We start from the raw sequence: 18757 nt of genomic DNA, 5'->3' as shown, positions 1-18757 counted from the left end.
CTGTGTGCCTTCATTGTTTTTGTAACTGTTGTTTTGAGGCATGTTTAAAAAAAAATAAAAATAATGCACTTTGTGAAAGTCAAAGTATAGTATCTCCCATAGTTGTAGTGGGTATCAGGATTATCTCAGGGAGAGCATGTCCCAAATTCCAAGCTGCTGTTTTGAGGCATGTTAAAAAAAAAAAAGCACTTTGTGACTTCAATAATAAATATGGTAGTGCCATGTTGGCATTTTTTTCCATAACTGGAGTTGAAGTTGTTCTCTTTGGCGAAGTTGGTAGAGTGGCCGTGCCAGCAATCGGAGGGTTGCTGGTTACTGGGGTTTAATCCCCACCTTCTACCATCCTAGTCACTTCCGTTGTGTCCTTGGGCAAGACACTTCACCCTTGCTCCTGATGGCTGCTGGTTAGCGCCTTGCATGGCAGCTCCCGCCATCAGTGTGTGAATGTGTGTGTGAATGGGTGAATGTGGAAATACTGTCAAAGCGCTTTGAGTACCTTGAAGGTAGAAAAGCGCTATACAAGTATAACCCATTTATCATTTATCATTTATTTTGGAAAACCTTGTTTTTGATTGATTGATTGAAACTTTTATTAGTAAATTGCACAACTGCTCCCAGTGCCACCCACACTGGTTTAAATGTAATTTAGATATTGGGTTTCACTATGTAAAGCGCTTTGAGTCACTAGAGAAAAGCGCTATATAAATATCATTCACTTCACTTCACTTCACAGTACAGTACATATTCCGTACAATTGACCACTAAATGGTAACACCCGAATACGTTTTTCAACTTGTTTAAGTCGAGGTCCACGTTAATCAATTCATGGTAAAGTTACATTGTTTAATGCATCCAGCGGGGAATCAAAACAAATTTAGGCATAATAATGTGTTGATTCCACGACTGTATATATCGGTATCGGTTGATATCGGAATTGGTAATCAAGAGTTGGCCAATATCGGAATATTGGATATCGGCAAAAAAGCCATTATCGGACATCTCTACTTCTCACCCTATCTCTAAGGGAGAGCCCCGCCACTCGGCCGAGGAAGCTCATTTCGGCCGCTTGTACCCGTGATCTTGTCCTTTCGGCCATAACCCAAAGCTCATAACCATTGGTGAGGATGGAAACGTAGATCGACCGGTAAATTGAAAGCTTTACCTTCCGGCTCAGCTCCTTCTTCATCACAACGGATCGATACAACATCCGCATTACTGAAGACGCTGCACCGATCCCGCCTGTCGACCTCACGATCCACTCTTCCCCCACTCGTGAACAAGACCCCGAGGTACTTGAACTCCTCCACTTGGGGCAAGATCTCCTCCCCAACCCGGAGATGGCACTCCACCCTTTTCCGGGCGAGAACCATGGACTCGGACTTGGAGGTGCTGATTCCCATCCCAGTCGCTTCACACTCGGCTGCGAACCGATCCAGTAAGAGCTGAAGATCTTGGCCAGATGAAGCCATCAGGACCACATCATCTGCAAAAAGCAGAGACCTAATCCTGCAGCCACCAAACCAGATACCCTCAACGCCCTGACTGCGCCTAGAAATTCTGTCCATAAAAGTTATGAACAGAATCGGTGACAAAGGGCAGCCTTGGCGGAGTCCAACCCTCACTGGAAACGGGTCCGACTTACTGCCGGCAATGCGGACCACGCTCTGACACTGATCAAACAGGGAGCAGACCGCCACAATCAGACAGTCTGTTACCCCATACTCTCTGAGCACTCCCCACAGGACTTCCCGGGGTACACGGTCAAATGCCTTCTCCAAGTCCACAAAGCACATGTAGACTGGTTGGGCAAACTCCCATGCACCCTCAAGGACCCTGCCGAGAGTATAGAACTGGTCCACAGTTCCACGACCAGGACGAAAACCACACTGTTCCTCTTGAATCCGAGGTTCGACTATCTGGCGTAGCCTCCTCTCCAGTACACCTGAATAGACCTTACCGGGAAGGCTGAGGAGTGTGATCCCACGATAGTTGGAACACACCCGCCGGTTCCCCTTCTTAGAGAGGAACCACCACCCCGGTCTGCCAATCCAGAGGTATCGCCCCCGATGTCCACGTGATGTTGCAGAGTCTTGTCAACCAAGACAGCCCCACAGCATCCAGAGCCTTAAGGAACTCCGGGCGGGTCTCATCCACCCCCGGGGCCTTGCCACCGAGGAGCTTTTTAACTACCTCGGCAACATCAGCCCCAGAAATAGGAGAACCCACCACAGATACCCCAGGAACTGCTTCTTCATAGGAAGACGTGTTGGTGGGATTGAGGAGGTCTTCGAAGTATTCCCTCCACCGATCCACAACATCCGCAGTCGAGGTCAGCAGAACACAATCCCCACCATACACGGTATTGACATTGCACTGCTTCCCTTTCCTGAGGCGGCGGATGGTGGTCCAGAATCGCTTCGAAGTTGTCTGGAAGTTGTTTTCCATGGCTTCTGCGAACTCCTCCCATGTCCGAGTTTTTGCCGCCGCGACCGCTAAAGCCACACACCCCTTGGCCTGTCGGTACCTGTCTGCTGCCTCCAGAGTCTTATGAGCCAAAAGAACCCGATAGGACTCTTTCTTCAGCTTGACGGCATCCCTCACCGCTGGTGTCCACCAGCGGGTTCTAGGATTACCGCCACGACAAGCACCAACCACCTTGCGGCCACAGCTCCAATCGGCCGCCTCGACAATAGAGGTACGGAACATCGTCCACTCGGACTCAATGTCCAGCACCCCCCTCGTGACATGTTCAAAGTTCTTCCGGAGGCGGGAATTGAAACTCTCTCTGACAGGAGACTCTGCTAGGCGTTCCCAGCAGACTCTCACAATGCATTTGGGCCTGCCAGGTCTGTCCGGTATCCTCCCCGCCCATCGCAGCAAACTCACCACCAGTTGGTGATCGGTAGAAAGCTCCGCCACTCTCTTCACCCGAGTGTCCAAAACATGAGACCGCAAATCCGATGACACAACTACAAAGTCGATCATGGAACTGCGGCCTAGGGTGTCCTGGTGCCAAGTGCACATTTGGACACCCTTATGTTTGAACATGGTGTTCGTTATGGACAATCTGTGACGAGCACAAAAGTCCAATAACAAAACACCACTCGGGTTCAGATCCGGGCGGCCGTTCTTCCCAATCACACCTCTCCAGGTTTCACTGTCGTTGCCAATATGAGCGTTGAAGTCCCCCAGTAGAACGAGGGAATCACCCGGGCGAGCACTCTCAAGTACTCCCTTCAGTGAATCCAAAAAAGGTGGGTATTCTAAACTGCTGTTTGGCGCGTAAGCGCAAACAACAGTCAGGACCCGTCCCCCCACCTGAAGGCGGAGGGAAGCTACCCTCTCGTCCACTGGGTTGAACTCCAACGAGTGGAAGAGAGTCCAGCCCCTCTCGAGAGAACTGGTTCCAGAGCCCTTGCTGCACGTCGTTGTGAGTCAGACTATATCTAGCCGAAACTTCCCCACCTCGCGCACTAGCTCAGGTCCTTCCCCCCCAGCGAGGTGACGCTCCACGTCCCAACCCAAGAGCTAGCTTATGTAGCCAAGGATCGGACCACCAAGTGCCCTGCCTTCGGCTGCCGCCCAGCTCACATTGCACCCGACCTCTATGGCCCCTGCTATGGGTGGTGAGCCCATTGGAGGGGGGGACCCACGTTGCCTCTTCGGGACAGGCCCGGCCACCAGGCGCTCGCCAACGTGCCCCAACCCCGGGTCTGGCTCCAGAGGGGGGCCCCGATGACCCGTGTCCTGGCGAGGGCAATCTGGGTCCTTCGTTTTTATTTTTCATGGAGGTCTTCGAGCTGCTCTTTGTCTGATCCCTCACCTAGGACCAGTTTGTCTTGGGAGACCCTACCAGGGGGCATAAAGCCCCCGGACAACATAGCTCATAGGATCATTGGGACACGCAAACTCCTCTACCACGATAAGGTGGCAGCTCAGAGAGGAGAAATTTTATTATGTAGACTACAATTATTCATAATTACAATTGTATTTTGTAGACTACGATTACTAATAATTAAAATGTTATTATGTAGACTACAATTATCAATAATTAAAATGTTATTATGTAGACTACAATTATTAATAATTACAATTGTATTTTGTAGACTACGATTATTAATAATTAAAATGTTATTATGTAAACTACAATTATTAATAATTACAATTGTATTTTGTAGACTACGATTATTAATAATTAAAATGTTATTATGTAGACTACAATTATCAATAATTAAAATGTTATTATGTAGACTACAATTATTAATAATTACAATTGTATTTTGTAGACTACAATTATCAATAATTAAAATGTTATTATGTAGACTACAATTATTAATAATTACAATTGTATTTTGTAGACTACGATTATTAATAATTAAAATGTTATTATGTAGACTACAATTATCAATAATTAAAATGTTATTATGTAGACTACAATTATTAATAATTACAATTGTATTTTGTAGACTACGATTATTAATAATTAAAATGTTATTATGTAGACTACAATTATCAATAATTACAATTGTTATATGTAGACTACAATTATTAATAAATACAATTTTATTATGTAGACTACAATTATTAATAGTTACAATTTTATTATGCAGACTACAATTATTAATAAATACAATTTTATTATGTAGACTACGATTATTAATAATTAAAATGTTATTATGTAGACTACAAATATTAATAATGTCATGTCTGTTTATCATGTTTTTGTTTTGGCCATGTGCTGTTTGTTTTTTGGACACTTTCTTAGTTCCTGGTTTCACTTCCTTGTTTGGTTTGGTTTCCATGGTTTTTGATTGATTGATTGAGACTTTTATTAGTAGGTTGCACAGTGAAGTACATATTCCGTACGATTGACCACTAAATGGAAACACCCGAATAAGTTTTTCAACTTGTTTAAGTCGGGGTCACCCATTAGTTTTCACCTGTCATGTCACGCACCTGTTTCACGTTTTTGAGTCACGCACCTGTTTTACGTTTTGAGTCACGCACCTGTTTTTTCCAATCATGTCACTGTTCTTTAAATCTACCTTTGTTCATCACTCGTTCTGCCTGCATTGTGTTTGTCATGCGTTTATGTCGAGTAAGTGTTTGATTATGCCATGTCATCCATGCCAAGTAATTAAGCTTCATGTGTTTTAGGCACGCTTGCCTTTTTGCTTTATTGTTTGCGTGTGTGATAGTTAATAATAATAATTACAAATTCCTTATGCAGACTACAATTATTAATAATTAAAATGTTATTGTGTAGACTACAGTTATTAATAATTACAATTGTATTGTACGGACTACTAATATTAATACTTACAAATTTATTATGTAGACTACAATTATTAATAATGACAACTTTATTATACAGACTACAATTATTAATAATTACAATTTTATTATACGGACTACAAATATTAATACTTACAAATTTACTATGTAGACTACGATTATTATTAATTAAAATGTTATTGTGTAGACTACAATTATTAATAATTACAATTGTATTATGTAGACTACAATTATTAATAAATAAAATGTTATTATACGGACTACAATTATTAATAATTACAATTTTATTATACGGACTACAAATATTAATACTTACAAATTTATTATGCAGACTACAATTATTAATAATTAAAATGTTATTGTGCAGACTCCAATTATTAATAGATACAATTGTATTATGTAGACTACGATTATTAATAATTAAAATGTTATTATGTAGACTACAATTATTAATAATTACAATTTTATTATACAGACTACAATTATTAATAATTACAATTTTATTATACGGACTACAAATATTAATACTTACAAATTCCTTATGCAGACTACAATTATTAATAATTAAAATGTTATTGTGTAGACTACAGTTATCAATAATTACAATTGTATTGTGTAGACTACAATTATTGATAATTACAACTTTATTATACAGACTACAATTATTAATAATTACCATTTTATTATACGGACTACAAATATTAATACTTACAAATGTATTATGTAGACTACGATTATTAATAATTAAAATGTTATTATGCAGACTACAATTATTAATAATTACATTTTTATTTTGCAGACTACAATTATCAGTATTTAAAATGTTATACAGCGCCCCCCACGACCCCAAAAGGGACAAGCGGTAGAAAATGGATGGAGGGATGGATATAATAATTCAAAGATGCTAACTGTTAAGCCCCGCCCACCTTGATGTGTTTGACGCCACAGCTGACCAATCGACCGGACACAAGTGGATCCCAGGCCACATCAAAGATCTGCGGGACGACACGGGGATCAATAGTCAATAATCAGGTGTGGAGCGGACCACGGCTCAGGTGAGGCGTACTCTGTCCGAGTGGCCGGTCGCCGTGGCGAGGACTCGTCCGCCCCTCCAGTCCCACACACACAAGGTGTTCTTGGCGTCCAGTCCCACCGAGGCCAGTCGCTATGACGACACACCACACCACATCACCATCATCATCATCACCAAGGGGGCGTGGCCTCACCTGTCCGTCGGCGTCAAAAGCCAGACAGGCCACGCCGTGCGTGTGCAGGTCTCTTAGGATGGAGACGGTCTGCATGGCGTAGGTGTCCCACACGCAGATGTAGGGCTCCTTGCCCACCTGACCCGTGGCCACCTGGACTTTGTCGGGATGGAGCGCCAGGCTGCGGGAGACGGCGCGTGAGCCAGCCATCCATGTTGTGAGCGTGAGAAGGTTACCTGATGATGTCATCGTCGTGGCCCAGGTAGAACTTCTGGGCGTGTTCTCTGGCGTTGTAGACCACGCCCACCCCGGCCACAAAGTAGACCAGCTCCTTGCCGGCCGTGTAGAAGAGGTTATTGCGGCACTGGTGACCCCGGTAGCCGTGCACCCACTCCAGCCTCAGCTGGCAGCGTGGTGCCGTCTTGTCGGCCATGATGATGGAGATCTGGAGTCTGGACACAAGTGGGAAAGGTCACCGCCCCTCCCCCACACATGCACCTGCTGACACTTTACACTTCATCCGGTTCTTGCTGCTTCCAGTCCAAAAGCAGATTAACGCAGCACGCTAGACAAGCAGGCCGTCAGCAGCGCCTTGTTCCCGGCGGAAAATGTTCCCGCATGCCGGCGGCAGAGCCCTGTGACCCGGTAGAGACCCGCAGCGGAACCACAACAAAACCGATGGACTGTCCAGATAAGACACGTCAATGGCTAGGACGTGACCGCCATGGGATTAACAGCAGCACATCCGGGCCTTACCTTCAAAATAAAACAACAGATGGACGGTCCAGATAGACACTTCAACAGCTAGGACGTGAGCCCCATGGGATTAACAGAAGCACATCCGGGCCTTACCTTCAAAATAAAACAACCGATGGACGGTCCAGATAGACGTGACCGCCATGGGATTAACAGCAGCACATCCGGGCCTTACCTTCAAAATAAAACAACCGATGGACGGTCCAGATAGACACGTCAATAGCTAGGACTTGACCCCCCTCATGGGATTAACAGCAGCACATCCGGGCCTTACCTTCAAAATAAAACAAACCTGACGAAAATAACAGAAAAATCACCAAAGATGTTCTTAACTAGTCATCTATTTTAAATGACGTTTTACGTTCAAGACTGATGAATGGCGATTGTTTGTATTTCAAAAGGAAAACACCTGCGCCGAACTATTTGTAACCTAGTGGGTGGCAAAGGTGTGTTTTGGATGGTCATTTTCAGTATTTGACTTCCGAGTCCTATTTTTTGTGTCAGCAGCCCAACATACGGTTTTATTCAACACAATAGTGTTTTGATGCCATCTTTATATTTGATGCAAGTGCCAACAAGAACAATGTTTTGGGTTGTAACTCTTTTACATTGAAGGATTGCTTATTTGCACTAATTTCCGCCTCCTGAGCCGCTGGCGCGATCAGAGGGCAATGCATGATGGGAGATGAAGTCTTATACCTGAAAGAAAAAAATACAAACTTGTACATTTTTATTTTATATCAACAATAGCCGCGTTTGCTTGGTTATTATTGTTATTTTCATTGATGCCAGGTAAGACAAACTTTAGCATCCCTCTGCAAGCATTAACCTCATTCTTGTTGCCTTACAAACCGTGACTTTAGTATTTGCTCGGAAGGTGGAAGAAATCAAACATGCAAAGTGCAGTTTAGTGTTTTTAATGATTTGTCAGCAGTTGAAGGATACATTTAAATATGGAGCTTGTTCATTCCTAAAGATGGAGATGTGATTATGTATCAAACTGCGAGCATATTTCAGTGTGAAGACTTAACAACAAGCAAGCAAGTTTCAATTGAGTAAGATAAGAGTTATCGTCAGTGCTCCTAACCAAATGTTTCAGGCGACATGCTAGTTAGCTTAGCATGCTATGCTAGTCGGTGTTGACAGTGGGAACATAAACAAATGTCGGTCCAGTTTATTATCAACGACGCGTCACTTGACAAATAGTCAAAGTCAAAGTACACCCTTGAATATGTGAGCTAACAAGAAAAGGTATTTGTTGTCAGGTATGTCACTTCCTGTTTGACAGCAAGGTGGCCTCGTGCTCACTGCTTCTTCTTGCCAAACAGATTAAAGCGTTTCTCTTTGTCCTTCTCCTTCCTCACGTCATGTGCTTCGTCAGCCGGCGTCACGGCGAGGTCGCCGCTCAGCCCGTTGGCGGAACTGCCGTTGAGGCCGGCACTGGCGTTGATGACGGCCTGGATCCAGGTGCTCATCTCCTCCTGCAAAGTCCAACATGGTGGTCAAGAGTTGGCATCTCCATGGCAACCGGATGCTTCTGACCAGGTAAAGAATATAAACTCACTTCATCTTTGGCTTGGAACAGAAATTCGTTGCCGTCGGTGACTCTGGGGGGGAAAAAAAAGCGCCACCCTCAACTTCCTGTTTGGAAGGTGCTGTGTGCCCACTGACGTTACCGCAGTTTGAAGACATGTTTCTTCTTCTTGTAGTCGGACGCCACCTCGCAGGTGGCCTCATTCAGGCTGACAGGCGGCTCGCTGTGATAGGCCACGCCCTGCGCCGCCGCCTTGCTGTCCTTGTAGAAGCCCATTTCCTGTTTGCTGATGACACAGAGCACGTGGTGCCACGACCTGCCCAACACGGAGCAGACGGGTGAGTGGCACACGGGAGGGAGGAGCCAAGAGAAATTATGGTAACCTGTTGGACGCCTTCTTGTTTGGCCCCTCCCACTGGTGTTTGCGATGCAGAAGGCCCTCCAGCTGCGAGGACACCATTGTGGACGCCACGCTGCTTTTCTTCTTCGTCCTGCCGCTCTCTGGCGAGGGGGCGGGACTCGGTTCCTTTGAGCTGCTGTCTGCCAGCCCGTTCATCAGCACGTCAGGCACACCATTCTGATTACCAGGAAAGGAGATCAAGTCACTTCCTGTAAAATGTGAGTACAGCAATCGTGGCATGGCTGACCTGAAGGGAGTCCTGTTCAGACGAAATGCCATTGTGGTTGACGCTGTCGAAGCAAACAAAGAAAGGTTAACGTGCTCATGTGTTGCACTTCCTGTCACGGCGCTGTTCCTCCACCTCTGCTCTTGCGGCTGGACGGCAGGCGTCTCTAAAGATGGCCGTCGCATCTTCCTCTCCGCCTCCTCCTGCTCCTGCTGCCTCCTCACCTCCAACAGTTCCATCTGGAAGAGGCGACACCTTATCACACCACCATCTGGCGCTAACACTTCCCGCCCCCGTTGCTCACCGTGGTTAGGCGCTCCAACGCAGAGAAGCGTTCCTCCCAGGTGGCGGCTGACTTCTCGAAGGCCTCGTGGCGTTTGATGAGCTTCTCCACCTCGTCCACGTTCTGACCCACCTCCTTACTGGACAGGTAGGGCTCCTGACCCAGAAGCCAAGCCTCCGCCACACCCGCATCCCGCGAGAACTGGTGCACCTCCAGGACTGCACAAAGTTCATGATTGGCATGCCACAGAAAGTCATATTTCCCCTTACCGAGTCGTAGCCACTCCCATCGATCCTCCCACTTGTCGATCATATCTTTCCTCTTGTCCGTCAACTGCAGAAGCTTCTCTTTAATCTGCCCACAGATAGAACAACTGTGAGTCATTTGCAGACTTTTATTTTGGTGGCGTGCTGAGCGAGGGGGCTGACTTCCTGTGACGCTTTGTGTTTGTTGGCGAGCAGCGCCTTGCCCAGCTCCACGCACGCGCTCAAGGTGTCGTTGCGGGCGTCTACCTCAGCCTTGACGCCCTGATGCTGGTTCATCAGCAGCTCCACGGACGACACGTCCCGAGGTTGCTCCTGGGCCTGGATGAGCCAGACCACATGGTCCATCCACATCATAAGGTCTCGGACCATGTTGAAGAAGCGGAACTTATCGCCGGTGTCCAGGAGGAGGAGTCTGCGTCGGTCGCTGGCATCCAGCAGGTCATTCCAGGCGGACAGGACCTCGCTCTCCCGCCGCTGGATGTCGTCTGCTTTGTCTCCGGCGTAGGCGGACTGAAGGCGGGTCGCATCCTCCTGCAGCTGCCTTACCTGTCAATAGTCAAAGGTCAGTGTACGCCACATCACCTCCTACCGTCACACCCACCTGCATCCCCAGTGCGTGGATGTTGCGCTCAAAGGTGATGTGCGCCCTCTGCAACAGGTCCACCGTGTTCTGGTCTCGGCCCACTTCGTTGGGAAGCTTCTGCCGTTTGTCCGCAACGCGAGCCAGTATCTCCTTGGCATCGTGGTAAAACTTGTGCAGCTCGAAGGAGGCGGACAGGATCTGCGTCCGGGTGTCGATGAGCTCCAGCAGGTCCGCCCAGGCCTCGTTTAGCCCGTCCTTCCACTCGGCCACGGTGGCGGCGTCTCCGTGGCCGCAGTTGATCAGCTCGTCAGTCTGCCGATTAACGGCATCCATGCGCTCCTGTCCGATGTTTCCTGTATCCCGCGCAAACTCCCTGAAACGTTCCTGTAACATCTGAAGCGAGTCCCACAGGACAAGTGAGGTGGAGCGCAGGACTCACAAATGTAATAAAGATGTTTCTGAAGGTTGAATGGATGCCATCTTGATCAAAACTCTGCCAACACAAGCTCACAACTAAAGCTGCAACGATGCGGCGACATAGTCGACGTCATCGGTTACGTAAATACGTCGACGCCGTTTTTGTGCGTCGACGCGTCGCATATTTACGTCACACTACGTCATGGCGGAGCGCAAAGCAGACGGTGCGAGCGAGGGGGAAAAAGCACGCCAAAAGTCGTCAAAAGTGTGGGAGTATTTCAATACACGGCCTAATAATGTTGTTGTATGCACACTGTGTCGAGCGGAAATGGCCTATCATAGCAGCACAACGGCTATGAACCAACATTTGAAAAGAAAACCATCAACCATCAACTAGTCAATCGTCCGCGTGAGCATACGTTGTCATCATTACACAAAAACATGAATGTGTCATTTATATCTGCTAGGGGTGTAACGGTACGTGTTTTGTATTGAACCGTTGCAGTACGGGGCTTTCGGTTCGGTACGGGGGTGTACCGAACGAGTTTCTAAGTTAAAGTCTTAACAAGCTGCTTTGCTCCTTCTGCCTCTGTCTCAGCACGCAGCATTGTCCCACCCACACAACCATCTGATTGGTACACACGCAGCATTGTCCCACCCACACAACCATCTGATTGGTACACACAGAGCGTTAGCAGCCAATCAGCAGTGCGTATTCAGAGCGCATGTAGTGAGCGCTTCAGCGTCGAGCAGATAGGTGTTTAGCAGGTGAGCATCAGGCAGCGGACTCTCCCCAAATGATAATAAACACCTCCCAGTCAACTACTAGTAACATCACTATGAGCCCGTTGACCTTCTAGAAACTTAAACTGCAGCTCAGCTCACTCGCAGTCCTGGCTTGAGGTGAAGGCTAATTACCTCTCAGTTCCAGCCACATCGACCCCTTCTGAGCGCTTATTTTCAGCTGCTGGGAATATTGTAAACAAGAAAAGAAGCAGAGCATGTAGACATGCTAACCTTTCTTCATTACAACTGTTAGTCACTCACTGGAATGAGTAGAATTGGTTATTGTGTACTGTGTTGGACTGGATGTTTATTTTGCACATTTTAAAAGCAATACTTAATGTTTACAGTGCTCCAGAATATTTAGATTGGCACTTTTTTGTATTGGATGTTTATCTTTATTTTTGCACATTTTAGCAAATAAGCAATACTTTCACTTTTGTTGAAATGTTTACACTGTTGTTACAGAATATTTCGTTTTGCTCTTTTTTGTATTGGATGTTTATCTTTATTTTTGCACATTTTAAAGCAAAATAAGCAATACTTTTACTTTTGAAATGCTTATACTATTGCAGAATATTAAGATTTGCACTGGATGTTTACTTTTATATTTGCACATTAAAAAGCAAATAAGCTACTTTTAATTTTGTTAAATGTTAAAAGTTTTAAATGTTTACATTGTTACAGAATAATTTGTCATGTTGTTGTCAATGTTGACTGAGTGGCCATACTTCTTTTTTATTGTAAATAAAAGCCATGCCTTTTGGAAAAACTGGCCTACATTTATTTTTTCATCTTTATTTTAAATAAAAAAAACAATCGGTAAAAGGAAAAATAATCTATAGATTTATTGAAAAAAATAATATATAGATTAACCGATTAATCGGAAAAAAAATCTATAGATTAATCGAAAGAAAAATAATCGTTAGCTGCAGCCTTACTCACAACATAGTGATGGATTCCAACCAAAACCTGCTTCAAAGATCTCTGGATCAACAAATGTAGAAAAAGACATTTGGGGTCAGGACTGAGGAAACCATTTGGATGGTTGCAGGAATACAATCTGCACATTCTGGACCGAGGTGACATTGGACTTCCATTCAACCTTCACTAGCCGTATTAGTAGACTTGGCGCTGTTAGCGTACCATGACGTGTTCATAGTCCTGTCCAAGTTCGTGAGATCCTGCCACTACCTCCCTCTCGGCGATCCATTGTTCCACGTCATCAACTTCCCGGTTGAGATGGAAGAGGCGGAGCCTCTCGTCCAGTTTGGCCTGCCTCTCCTCGGACAGATCCTTCAGGCTAGCGTACAACTTGTCCACCTGAGACTGACGCAGGCTGATGCGCTCGCTGGCGTGCATACGCACAAACACAGAAAACGGTTACCATGGCGATGGCGCTCATACGCAAACAAGCTGTTGCTAACCTGTCTGGGTGTGCAGCGGCTACAAGTCCCCGACTCGTCTTGGAGAGCATGTGCACGGTCTCGGCGTAGTCCTCCACCGCCTGTTCTACGATCTGGTGTTTCTTCAGCATACTGACGGCACTCTGCTCGTCCTGAAAAGAACCACACCCTCAAACGTCACGCACGACGAGGGAACCGGCCCACTCAGCGATGAGTGACTCCACCCACCTTGGCCTTCTCCTCCGACATCATGTACAGCTCTTGCTCGCTCATCCACGCCTCGGCCTCGGCCGCGTCGAAGTAGTACTGCTGGGCTTTGTGCGTCTTCTCCAGCCTGTTGCGGCGCTGTTCTGCCTCCTCTGTCAGCTGCCCCCACAGAAGCCGCAAGTCGGCCACTCGTTGTAGAGTGACGTCGGCCTCAGAGTCTCCGTCTTTGAGGAGGCTGCGACTGCGCTCCAGGATGTCATCAATGCGCGGATGGTGGCCTTGGATCTCCTTCTGGAGTGTCTGCGGAGGACAAAGATGTTGTTGGACCACACAGGTGATCACATGACCCAAATCTTCACCTGGTTCTTCTTCATTAGCAGCTGAACGGTCTGGAGGTTGTGTCCGTGTTCCCTGGAGGTGGCGAGGGGCAGCCTCTCTTTGACCCAAAGCTGAGTAACAAAGAGATACGATGAAGATCCATGGGTCATGGTCACCTTAAGATCCCACGTAGGTCAGCAGCTGCCTACAATCTCGTCCTCCACATCACGGTTGAACTGATGAACTTCTCTGGACGCCACCAAGAAGTTCTTTCGGCGGCAGAGTGGCTCCAGCAGTTCCTGGAACCTCTTCTTCACCTGCTGCCGCCGCCCATCCACATGGTCAGTGTCCGTCACCTCCTGACCGATCGTGTGCAGCTCCACCACCTCCCGCTGACGCACCTCCACCTGCTTCTCCAGCATCTGCCGTCACACAGCACAGGTGGAGCACTGTGCATGTACGTGTAAGTAGTGGTGCTTAGTAGTGCTACCTGTTGTTTCTTTAACAGGATGTTGACGGACGTCAAGTCTTTTCCAAAGTCATCAGACTGGATCTGACCCTCCAGCCCGACCAGCCACTGGTCCAGGTCGGAGCAGCTTTGGGTGAAAAGCTCCGCCTTGTTGGCGTCGAACAGACACTGAGCTTTGGTCTGGGTGCTGGACTCAAGCTCGGCCCACATCCTGTGTAGCAGGGCCAGCTGCTCCGTCACCACCCTCTCTGTCTCCAACTTCTCTGAGACCAGCAGCGTGGCGTCCTGATGCAGGGGTTCAAGTTGAAGAACAGAAAGAAATGGAACATTATCAGTGTTACTGGAACCAGTACCTTCTGGATCTTGTCCAGCCATTTTCTGTTGGACTGCAGTTCAGCCATGAAGGCCTGGTGCTTCAGCCATTTGCTGTGCAGGTTCCGAGCCTCGTCGTAGGTCATGTCCTGAGCCGTCAGCATCTTCTCATTGATCCACAAAGTCAGCTAGCCCAGAAAAACACATGTTAGCAATCAACTCTTGGGGGCGTGGCACAGATGGTAGAGCGGCTTGAGGGTTCCAGGTTCGATTGCATATTCCGCCATCGTAATCACGGCCGTTGTGTCCTTGAGCAAGACACTTCACCCTTGCTCCTGATGGCTACTGGTTAGTGCCTTGCATGGCAGCCATCTGTTTGTGTGTGTGTGTGTGTGTGTGTGTGTGTGTGTGTGTGTGTGTGTGTGTGTGTGTGTGTGTGTGTGTGTGTGTGTGTGTGTGTGTGTGTGTGTGCGTGCGCGTGCGCGTGTGTGTGTGTGTGTGATGTATAATGTAAAGGTCTGTGGGTATCATTTTAGGTATAATTAAGTGCTATATAAATATAAATACACACTATATAATTTTAGGTAGGGATGTCCGATAATATCGGGCTGCCGACATTATCGGCTGATAAATGCTTTCAAATGTAATATTGGAAATTATCGGTATCGGTTTCGTTATTATCGGTATCGGTTTTTAAAAGTAAAATGTATGACGTTTTTAAACGCCGCTGTGTACACGGATGTAGGGAGAGGTACAGAGACACAATAAACCTTAAGGCACTTCCTTTACATGCATGCCATCCCAGTCACATAATATCTACCGGCTTTACTCATTACGAATTGATGCAAGGCATACTTGGTCAACAGCCATACAGGTCACACTGTATAAACAACTCTAACATTGTTACAAATATGCGCCACACTGTGAACCCACACCAAACAAGAATGACAAACACATTTCGGGAGAACATCCGCACCGTAACACAACATAAACACAACAGAACAAATACCCAGAATCCCTTGCAGCACTAACTCTTCCGGGACGCTACAGTATAAACCCCCCGCTAACCTCTACCCCCCCCCCCCCCACCTCAACCCCGTCCACCTCAACCTCTCATAGTCTCTCTCAGGGAGAGCATGTCCCAAATTCCAAGCTGCTGTTTGGATAGATAGATAGATAGATAGATAGATAGATAGATAGATAGATAGATAGATAGATAGTACTTTATTGATTACTTCAGGAGAGTTCCCTCAATAAAATTACAATTCCAGCAGCAGTGTACAGAATTGAGATCGAATTTAAAAAGTAAAAAGTAAATAATGGGGGTATAAATGGAAACAGAATAGAAAACTATTACAATAAGAATAAAAATAAAAAGCAACAATGAGAATAAAAATATAACAATAAAATAAGAATATAACAAGAGAAACTAGTAGTGACCATATTATGAAAAAGTATTGCACTGTTATTGTTTTGAGGCATGTTAAAAAAAATGATGCACTTTGTGACTTCAATAATAAATATTGGCATTTTTTTCCATAACTTGAGTTGATTTATTTTGGAAAACCTTGTTACATTGTTTAATGCATCCAGCGGGGCATCACAACAAAATTAGGCATAATAATGTGTTAAATCCACGACTGTATATATCGGTATCGGTTGTTATTGGTATCGGTAATTAAGAGTTGGTCAATATCGGATTATCGGTAAAAAAGCCATTATCGGACATCTCTAATTTGAGGTATAATTAAGTGTTATATACATATAAATACAGACTATATCATTTTAGGTACATTTAAGTGTTGTATAAATATAAATACACACTACATAATTTTAGGTATAATTAAGTGTTGTATAAATATAAACACACACTATATCATTTTAGGTACATTTAAGTGTTGTATAAATATAAATACACACAGTATAATTTTAGAAATAATTAAGTGTTATATAAATATAAATACACACCATATAATGTTAGGTATAATTAAGTGTTATATAAAGATAAATACACACTTTAGGTATAATTAAGTGTTATATAAATACACACTTTAAGTATAATTAAGTGTTATATAAATATGCATCATATAATTTTAGGTATAATTGTTATATAAATATAAATACACCGTATCATTTTAGGAATAATTAAGTGTTATATAAATATAAGTACACCGTATAATTTTAGGGATAATTAAGTGTTATATAAATATAAATACACACTTTAGGTATAATTAAGTGTTATATAAATATAAGTACACCGTATAATTTTAAGTATAATTAAGTGTTATATAAATATAAATACACCGTATAATTTTAGGTATAATTAAGTGTTATATAAATACACACTTTAAATATAATTAAGTGTTATATAAATACACACAATATAATTTTAGGTGTAATCAAGTGTTGTATAAATATAAATACACACCATATATTTTAGATATAATTAAATACACACTTTAGGTATAATTAGGTGTTATATAAATAAAAATACACACCATATAATTTTAGGTATAATTAAGTGTTATACAAATTAAAATACACACCATATAATTTAAGGTATGATTAAGTGTTGTATAAATATAAATACACACCATATAATTTAAGGTATGATTAAGTGTTGTATAAATATAAATACACACCATATAATTTTAGGTATAATTAAGTGTTGTATAAATATAAATACACACCATATAATTTTAGTCACAATTAAGTGTTATGTAAATACAAATACACACCATATAATTTTAGGTACAATTAAGTGTTATATAAATACAAATACACACCATATAATTTTAGGTATAATTGAGCATTATATAAATAAACATTTACATTTCCTTCCATCCGCTAACTTTGCTGTTTGGCCTCCTGCCATTGGACTCACCAATGCCTCTTGTGGCAGGAAGTGGTAATGTGAGGAAAGATGAGAGTCAAGTAAGTTTGATACATTTTAATTGTTTTGATTGAGTTCTAATGCTGGCTTTGTCAATGTAAACGTATGTTTCCCATGTCAATAAAGCCCCTTTGAATTGAATTGAATTGAATTGAATTGAATTGAATTGAATTGAATTGAATTGAATTGAATTGAATTGAAAGGACTACTGCAGCTGCACAAATGTTTAAATCCCTGACCTGTACTTTGAGCAAGCACAGGTGACACAGTGCTCTCACTATCACACCCAGAGGAAGCACATGGTACTACAGCACACATTGCAACCTGACCTCCTGGCAGTCCTGCAGGAACTTCTGCACATCTCGGTTGTCCTTCAGTTGGATCAGAAGCTCCACCGCAGCCTCCATATTCTTCTTATGCCTGAAGAAAGCAGTTGAGGCACAATTATGGCCTTGGACCGAGACTGACTGCTTGGAAGAAACATCAAGCAAGCTCACCTGTCGTCCACCCAGGTGACTCGCTCCAGGATCCGCTCACTATTGATGTTCCCGTGGCTGGCCAGCCGCCTGCCGCTTTCCACCACACTGCTGATCTTGTCCTCGTTGGCGTCCATGGCAGTCATGAAGTCCTCCTGTTTCCTAATGGCCGCCTCGGCCGCCTCCAGCGTGGTGGGCATCTCCGTGTGGGCTAGGATGTAGGCCTGCAGAGGAACTGGAGCTAAAAGATTGCTGTTGGATCAGGAGCCTCCAACTCGGACATTGGCGACTCGTTCCAATTAATTTGCCAAAAGACCCAGAAGAATATGATTGTCATGACTGCAGTCCACCAGCAGATGGAGCTGTCATGACTGCAGTCCACCAGCAGAGGGAGCTGTCATGACTGTAATCCACCAGCAGATAGGTTAATGACTGTAGTCCACCAGCAAAGGGAGTTGACATGACTGCTGTCCACCAGCAGAGAGGCTGTCATGACTGCAGTCCACCAGCAGAGAGGCTGTCATGACTGCAGTCCACCAGCAGAGGGAGCTGTCATGACTGCAGTCCACCAGCAGAGGGAGCTGTCATGACTGCTGTCCACCAGCAGAGAGGCTGTCATGACTGCAGTCCACCAGCAGAGCGGCTGTCATGACTGCAGTCCACCAGCAGAGAGGCTGTCATGACTGCAGTCCACCAGCAGAGCGGCTGTCATGACTGCAGTCCACCAGCAGAGGGAGCTGTCATGACTGCAGTCCACCAGCAGAGAGGCTGTCATGACTGTAGTCCACCAGCAGAGAGAGCTGTCATGACTGCAGTCCACCAGAAGAGGGAGCTGTCATGACTGCAGTCCACTAGTAAAGGGAGCTGTCATGACTGTAGTCCACCAGCAGAGGGAGCTGTGATGACTGTAGTCCACCAGAAGAGGAAG

At 44.9% G+C, this 18757-nt stretch overlaps 2 protein-coding genes across 7 annotated transcripts in view; both read right to left on the bottom strand.

The window, feature by feature from the left end:
- LOC133639759 (echinoderm microtubule-associated protein-like 6) overlaps positions 1-7305 on the bottom strand; it is a 54799-nt gene extending 47494 nt beyond the window's left edge. For 3 of the 4 annotated variants that reach the window (XM_062033348.1, XM_062033350.1, XM_062033351.1), the window contains exons 1-5: positions 7257-7282; positions 6737-7183; positions 6522-6681; positions 6362-6460; positions 6222-6290 (exon numbers count right to left, since the gene is read on the bottom strand). In XM_062033348.1, coding sequence (XP_061889332.1) covers positions 6222-6290; positions 6362-6460; positions 6522-6681; positions 6737-6933 — 525 coding nt within the window. In that variant the 5' untranslated portion in view covers positions 6934-7183; positions 7257-7282. Of the gene's footprint in view, positions 1-6221; positions 6291-6361; positions 6461-6521; positions 6682-6736 lie in introns of all 4 variants that reach the window. The other variant, XM_062033349.1, reaches the window with a different exon arrangement.
- Positions 7306-8157: 852 nt separating this feature from the next.
- The window catches only part of LOC133639758 (spectrin beta chain, non-erythrocytic 1-like), a 54622-nt gene continuing 44022 nt past the window's right edge, over positions 8158-18757 (bottom strand). For all 3 annotated transcript variants that reach the window (XM_062033346.1, XM_062033345.1, XM_062033347.1), the window contains 19 exons: positions 17851-18053; positions 17683-17773; positions 14502-14648; positions 14170-14433; positions 13889-14101; positions 13721-13810; positions 13383-13661; positions 13176-13306; positions 12895-13099; positions 10567-10941; positions 10128-10511; positions 9969-10053; positions 9721-9917; positions 9552-9655; positions 9438-9480; positions 9174-9367; positions 8933-9106; positions 8821-8863; positions 8158-8737 (listed from right to left, as the gene is read on the bottom strand). In XM_062033346.1, the coding sequence (XP_061889330.1) occupies positions 8561-8737; positions 8821-8863; positions 8933-9106; positions 9174-9367; positions 9438-9480; positions 9552-9655; positions 9721-9917; positions 9969-10053; positions 10128-10511; positions 10567-10941; positions 12895-13099; positions 13176-13306; positions 13383-13661; positions 13721-13810; positions 13889-14101; positions 14170-14433; positions 14502-14648; positions 17683-17773; positions 17851-18053 (3399 nt within the window). In that variant the 3' untranslated portion in view covers positions 8158-8560. The remainder of the gene's footprint in view (positions 8738-8820; positions 8864-8932; positions 9107-9173; positions 9368-9437; positions 9481-9551; positions 9656-9720; positions 9918-9968; positions 10054-10127; positions 10512-10566; positions 10942-12894; positions 13100-13175; positions 13307-13382; positions 13662-13720; positions 13811-13888; positions 14102-14169; positions 14434-14501; positions 14649-17682; positions 17774-17850; positions 18054-18757) is intronic.

The sequence above is a fragment of the Entelurus aequoreus genome, linkage group LG22, assembly GCF_033978785.1.
Source record: "Entelurus aequoreus isolate RoL-2023_Sb linkage group LG22, RoL_Eaeq_v1.1, whole genome shotgun sequence".
NCBI lineage: Eukaryota > Metazoa > Chordata > Actinopteri > Syngnathiformes > Syngnathidae > Entelurus > Entelurus aequoreus.
This window is presented reverse-complemented; position numbering and strand designations above follow the sequence as displayed.